At 41.1% G+C, this 7,625-nt stretch overlaps 1 protein-coding gene across 1 annotated transcript; it reads right to left on the bottom strand.

Moving 5' to 3' along the window:
• Nucleotides 1-1,415: 1,415 nt before the first annotated feature.
• Nucleotides 1,416-6,531, bottom strand: LOC129742145 (uncharacterized). Its single transcript, XM_055733987.1, has 3 exons — nt 6,385-6,531; nt 3,277-5,001; nt 1,416-1,445 (listed from the first exon to the last, which is right to left on the bottom strand). Exons 1-3 carry the CDS (start codon nt 6,529-6,531, stop codon nt 1,416-1,418), a joined length of 1,902 nt encoding a protein of 633 aa, XP_055589962.1.
• Between the last annotated feature and the right edge of the window lie 1,094 nt (nt 6,532-7,625).

The raw sequence follows: 7,625 nt of genomic DNA on the forward strand, positions 1-7,625 counted from the left end.
TTTTCCACTGACTGATCCCCAGCTGTTGGCTTTCGGGGCTCTGCTGCTGTGAGAGAATCGGAAAAAGTTTATTAATTTTTCGCAGCAAGCTTTTTGCGGCAACAGTTTTTCGGGATGTGTAGAGAAGTTATTGATGGCGAAAGGCCGGCGATCATGGCCGCCTTATCCAATGGTACCTTTCGAGTTTTCAAACAAAACAGACTCATCGAATTCAATAATGTTGTGCTTGAATTTTTAAATTATATCGAAGTGTTTAGGATTACGAATAAACAAATTTTTGTTAGGCTTAACACGAAGTATATATTTTATGCGGCTTTTAAATAGTACTCAGTCATAGTTAAGCCTTGGTTTATGTTGTATTCTCCATTAGACTGAGTCGATTTGCGGTCATTTTTGAATTTCTCAAACCCTGGGTTCTAAAAAGCTTCTTTTTGGTTCAAATCTCATCCATGATTTTTTGTAGAATTTTTAAGTTACGTTTACATGAGTAAATTTGAACTTTTATGTTTGTATGGGAAAATTGAATATTTTGTACTGAAAAATCAACATCACTTTTGTTTCTTCTATGTAATCAAGCCTACTCATGGTTTATGTGCCAATTTATAAAATTCCTAAAGGAAATTTTCCGCTGAACAACTTTGTCGAAGGTCGTAACTTCGTATCTTATTAGACAAAAAAGTTATTAGCTGTTTTACAGGGGTATGTCTTTTCGCACTGATGAACAATAAATTCAATTGACATCACTGCAGGGTGCCTAGCGAGGTATTGCGTGACTACATTTCATGCAATACTTCGCGAGGCTCAAGCAGTGCTGTCAATTGAATTTGTCGTTAATCAATGCGAAAAGACATACCCCTGTAAAACAGCTAATAACTTTTTTGTCTAATAAGATACGAAGTTACGACCTTCGACAAAGTTGTTCAGCGGAAAATTTCCTTTAGGAATTTTATAAATTGGCACATAAACCATGAGTAGGCTTGATTACATAGAAGAAACAAAAGTGATGTTGATTTTTCAGTACAAAATATTCAATTTTCCCATACAAACATAAAAGTTCAAATTTACTCATGTAAACGTAACTTAAAAATTCTACAAAAAATCATGGATGAGTTTTGAACCAAAACGAAGCTTTTTAGAACCCAGGGTTTGAGAAATTCAAAAATGACCCCAAATCGACTCAGTCTAATACTCCATTTTACGTTTTTTTTCTGTAGCAAAAACTTTCTGATCTTTATGATTGCATCAAAACTGTATCTTGTGAATTTTGTCAATGATTTAATGGGTATCCGGCAAAGTTTAGAAAAAAATTTTACATGAATATGTTAAATAGTGTACTTGCACTAAAGTTCATATGGGTAAATGCTCAATGCCCTTTAAACTTGGAACTTCTATAATTTTTATTCATTCTCTTAAATTCACAGCAGATTATGCAATACTTTGGGGGTCTGTTTTGGACGTTGAATAACGTTTAAAAACATTATATATATATAGATCAAATCCTGATATTGATTCTTGCAGCGATGGGGCTTGTGATAAAGCTCAGTTGGCAAGTCTGTTGTCTCCTGAGCCAATGTCCGCGAGTTCGAGCCCAAGAGTAAACATCGAACACAGTTGTACCGGATAAGTTTTTCAATAACAATCCGCCAACTGCAACGTTGATAAAATCGCGAATGCCATAAAGATGGTAAAACGACAATAACCGAAACAAAAAAAAATTCTTGGAGCGATATGTATTCAATGGAGCAAAAATTTATTAAATTTTGTTCTTCATCTTACGATTACGGAATGGATTAAGAAAATATAAACGAATTTTCAAATTAAGGATCATGACCTTTAGATTCTGGAATCAGAGAAAGAACTCGTGAATCATACGAATTGAAGGACTTGGGAGTAGTTCTGATTTAGTTCTGATTTATTGTTTATTTGATACAAAATCATCTGACATATTTAGGTGTCTTAATGATCTACTTAATATTATTTGTACATTACATGATACTTTTCCTAATTTCTCAGTTGGTCTCTTAAGTCAGATTCAATACGGCGTTTGAAAGTTGAAATGGAAACATTGAAGTCGAAGACAGTATAATAACGTAGAAAGCATATTTTTGCGGAACGGAGAGGGTCGTTACTGCCATATCGCGTGCTTCTAGGTTCCAGGGAGAGCAAGTTTCTATTACGTAGGGTTCTTTCTGGAGCATAAATATTACAGCGAGATAGTAGCCAGGAGCAGTCAATTTCGTTCCGAAGAATCTTTGCCACAAACAGCGATTGACCGATGGAACGACGATCCGACAGCTTATGAAGTCCAAGCAGAGCACAACGATGAGCGTATGGTGGTAGGTTTAAAGGATTCTCCCAAGGTAGTTCACGAAGAGCATAACGAACGAACCGACGTTGAATTGCTTCAAAACGCGCTGTCCATGAAGCTTCAAAAGGCCACCATACTAGGTTCGCAGATTCCAATGTTGATCGCACCAGGCAACAATACAGAGCTCGCAAGCAGAGTGGATCAGTGAATTCTTTACTCAAACGTATAATAAATCCAAGCATTCGGTTAGCTTTCTCGAGTACCACAGAGTAATGCCGCTTAAAAGTCATTTGACTGTCCAACAAAACGCCAAGATCCTTTATCTCCTCAACACGATGCAACTGCTCGCCCAGAATATCGTAATTATGAATGAATGGATTTTTCCTACGCCCAAACGTGATAATACAGCACTTCGTAACGCTCAAAACTAGTAAATTATTGGCGCACCAGTTTACAACTGTGTCCAAGAAGCGTTGTAGTTCATAACAGTCAGCTTTACTGTTTATGACTAAAAATATTTTTAAGTCGTCCGCGTACAGGAGAACTCCACATCCAATGAGCAATAAATTGATATCATTACAAAACAGCGTAAACAACAATGGACCCAAATTGCTGCCTTGGGGTACCCCAGACTTTGGAATGAAGTCAGAAGATTCAGCTGAACCAATTTTCACAGCCAATCGACGATCTCTTAAGTAGCTTCTGATCCACGCACACAATCGTTCGGAAAATCCCAATCGATGCAATTTTTTCAGAAGAATATCGTGGTTTACAGAATCAAATGCTGCGGAAATGTCGGTATATATCGCGTCGATTTGTTTGCCAGCATCCATATTTGATATGCAAAAGGATGTAAAAACCATCAGGTTTGAAGTTACAGAGCGTTTAGGAAAAAATCCATGCTGGTTCTCAGAGATCCAGTTCCGGCAAGCCGAAAACATGACATCGTTGACAATCCTCTCAAATACTTTCGAGCAGGCAGCTAGCGATGTGACACCACGGTAGTTAAGAACATCTTTTTTGTCACCTTTTTTGTACACTGGGCTCATTAACGATTTTTTCCAGATGGTGGGAAATTTTTGCTGTTCTAGAGACTGGGTGAAAATGCTTGTCAGAGGTTTCACCAGTAATGAGCAACACTTTTTCAGTACGCACGCCGGTATGCCATCCTGTCCGGCTGTCGTGGAGTTTTTCAGATTAATTATTGCCTCTAACACCATTTCCTCGCTTACAGCAAAAACATCCAGATCCAGCACATCGATGGGTAATCGTGTTACTGCGGCATTCAATTGACTAGCGGTTGGCGATTCGACTGAAAAAACACTGGCGAAGTGCGTCGCAAAAAGGTCGCATTTTTCGTCAGCTGACATGGCAATACGATCATTTAGTTGGAGTACAGCTGGGAGCCCAGACTCTTTTCGTTTGGAGTTTACAAATTTCCAGAACTTTTTTGGATTGCGACGAAGTTCAGTCTGAGTACGATGCACATAACGACGATAGCAAAGTCGGTTGTATATCCGGTAACATTTAGTAGCCGCGTTCAATTTGATTTTCACGAATGGGCACCTGGAGTTACTAAACTTCCGTAGCAATTTCGATCGTGTCTGTTTCAACCGCTTCAAGTGAGCATTAGTCCAAGGAGGTCGAAGAGGAGGCCGCACCAGGGGTACGGATTTATCAAAGGCGTCATCCAGGATTGCTTTAAATATACAAACAGCTACATCAACGTCAGTACAACTTTGGATTTCAGACCAGTCAGCTTCAGATAGAACACGGTTCATAGTATCAAAATCCGCCCGATTAAAATCACGGGCTGATACATCGAAATCTTCAACAAAAGTGATAGGATTCGGGAAGAAAATTTCAAATTCCAAAGGAGGGTGATACACGTCTATCGGCACAATGAAATCACTGGCTTCGATAATGGGACTGATCGAAATAGAATCATCTGAGAAAACCAAATCCAGCGTTCGGTTTTGAGAGTTTCGTATCCCGTTTCGTTGACTAACTCCATTCAATGTCGTTCCATCCAATAGTGTAGCACTAGCAGAATTTATCATGGAAGAAGATTCCAACACCATGTTGTTGCTCTGACCCGGAATCCAGAACAATTGCGATTGGTTAAAGTCACCAAGAAGAATTACATTACATTCAGGGTGTTGTAGTCTAGCATCTGATAATGCATCAACATGCAAATCGATAATTGTACAATCGTAACTTTTTTCCGGCGGTACATAAGCTGTTCCGATCAAAAATGAGCCGTGATCATTTGACACTCTCACCCACAAACTTTCTATGCTATTAATATTAAAAGCTACGATTGATGAGCTAAGCGTGCTTGAAACCGCTATGAGGACCCCACCACCTCTACTACGACGACTATTGGCACTACTTCTGTCACAACGAAATACGTTATAGTCAGAACTGAATAGCTGACTTGACGGTACGGATGAATCGAGCCAAGTTTCGGTGAATGAGTAGATTTCGAAACCGAGCTCTGATGAAGCAACGAAGCATTCAGTGATTTTGGATTTCAAACCACGCACGTTCTGGTAGTACAGCCGCAGACCATTAGATGAATTAGATGCGTCAGTTATTTGTCGTGATGTGTTCCGATGATCGTTGGGACGAGTTCTGGAAGTTGAGAGGCAGTCACTGAACGCAACGGAAGCTGAAGAAGGGTACTTGCCTGACTGCACAGGCTGGAGAGCCCCATTGCCTACTTCGAACACAGGGCCGGGACGACTGTTGACGCTGGCTGGAAACTGCGCGACTGTGACGAAGGGCTCTGGGGCCTCCCTTGTGCTTGGTTCGTTGCATCCCGGTAATCCAATCGGCGAAATAACAGCAAAATTTTCAGTTGAGCGAACATCCAATTCATCGAGAGGTCCTTTTACAGTCTTCCTTGCATGCAAGCGATAATCGAATACGAGAAGTCTGGAAGGGGTAGGGCAGTCACTGGACGAATCAAAATTAAAAGAAGGATACTTGCCTGACGACACAGGCTGGAGAGCCCCGTTGCCTTCTTCGAACACAGGGCCGGGACGACTGTTGACGCTGGCTGGAAACTGCGCGACTGTGACGAAGGGCTCGGGGGCCTCCACTGTGCTGATTTCGATGCGCCCCGGGAATCCAATCGATTTTTCGGCTATGTTGTGTGTAAGAGGAGAATGCCACTGATCCAACGCGTATGTAATGGAGCTAGAAAGCATGTTTGTGTGACTGGGTGAAGTGCTCGAATGGAATAAATACTTGCCGTAGCATATTGCCGTAGTAATATTGCTATCTGTTTGCTTGTGGCGTTAGATGAGTTCAGCTGTGATGCTATCCTTCTAAGCCGACTTGTTGCTATTCAGCTGGTGAAAGGTTCCCTTAACTTCACTCATCATTGGGAGTGGCTCCTCTACGCCGTTTGGTATACCGGCGATGAGCCTTCCCTCACCGTCTTGGTCTCCTGCATGTGTGCCGTTCAGGTGTTCACAAAGTGCTGCTTCCACTTTTTGATCACCTCACGATTGTCCGTCAGGATGCCCCCGTCCTTATTCCGGCACATTTCGGCTTGCAGCATGAAGCCTTTGCGGGATGCGTTGAGTTTCTGATAGAACTTTCGTGTTTCTTGGGAACGATGCAGCTGCTCCAGCTCCTCGAGCTCCTCCGGGCGGCCCTTTATTTGTAAATTCGGACTCGCTGCTTTTACAGCTCTCGGTGATTCTGCACTTTTCAACGGGTGCTTCTTCGCACTACTGCTGCCCGCACGGCGTTCTCTTCGTCCATCACCCTCCAACACTCGTCATCAAACCAGTCGTTTCACATGCTCGATGACGTTCACCGCAACGCTGTTGTTGGCTGCCTTGACAGATTGGTACGGTTATCTCCAAGAGTACTTGTGTGGTAGGTGGTTCTGGAAAAAGGAACTACTTAAGGCCATTCGTTTCAAGTTGGCAAAATCTATAAGTCTGAGGCAGTTTTCGTTGGTCAGCTGGAGCGCGCTAAACCTTCCAATTGTCGATTTGAATTCCTCCTCCCGGCCGAACTGAGCGTTAAAATCCTGTGTTTTGGGCAGCGCTCGTATTCACGCTCCAGCGCAGAGCGTCTTTGCCGTCACCGATACTTCCGAGTTGAGGGCTTCGTAATTTGATGATGCTGATGTTGAAGATGCGGCCCTCCTCGATTGTCAACCGGCACATTCGTTGGTCGATTAGCCACCACTCGATGACGCGCATCTTTTTTTTTTTTTTTTTTTTTTTTTTTTTTTTTTGTGATGGTCCCACAGGCCCATTGGGGACCTTCCTCCACCCCATACGCATCTTTAGGAGTGGGAGGGACAGTTTATCCTTTGGATAATATGTATTGTTTACCTGTTTTATCTATTTTGTACGACTTATTCGTCTTACTCCCGCGTATGTCCATCACCGTACAATTTCTATCTGATACTTCGTCAGATCTTCATCACTTCTATATGATCCTTTTTAGGATTAGTCTTTTTTTATATGGTCTGTTTTATGTGATTTAATGTCAACCTCTTAAAAATATTCAAGTTTGAACTTTCTTTGATGTTCTGTGGTAGGCTGTTATACATTTTCAGTCCGTTGTAGAACACAGAACGTTTGCTCATCTCTCTTCTCGTGTATGGTAATCTGAAGTCTTGAGCTCTCCTTGTATTGTACCCGTGTATGTCCATTCCGTACTGCAGACCTTCCAATAAATAAGATGGTAACATTCCTTTCTTCATTTTGAAGATGAAAATCAAGCTGTTGTAAGCAATCCTCTGTTTAACTGACAACCATTGTAACATATCAAGCATAAGAGCACTAGGAGTGTATCGGTTGCATCGTATCACCACTCGCATTATCTTGTTTTGTATTCTTTGCAGCCGCATTGTCTGCGTATCTGATGCATGAAGCAATATTGTAGCGCAATAATCAAAATGTGGCATAATTACAGATTTTACATAAATAATTTTCGACCAGAAAGTCATATATCTGCTTATCCGACAAAGTATTCCATATTTCATGGCAATCTTCTTAATAGTGTAGTCAATGTGAGCTATAAAATTTAACTTTTCATCTATCTGTACTCCTAAGTATTTGACTTGATGTACTCTTTCGATTGCAAACCCATCAATCAACAAGTTTGAACAATCTCCGATTTTGCGATTACCAATAATCATCCAGTGGGTTTTATTGAGATTCAGACACAATTTTCTCTGTTTCAGGAAATCTGCAATATTTTTCAAATCAGCATTTGCTTTTTGTATAACAAGTTCTAAATCATTACCGCTCCAGTAGGAGACTGAATCATCCGCAAATAGTTTTAG

This window comes from Uranotaenia lowii, chromosome 2 (assembly GCF_029784155.1).
Source record: "Uranotaenia lowii strain MFRU-FL chromosome 2, ASM2978415v1, whole genome shotgun sequence".
NCBI lineage: Eukaryota > Metazoa > Arthropoda > Insecta > Diptera > Culicidae > Uranotaenia > Uranotaenia lowii.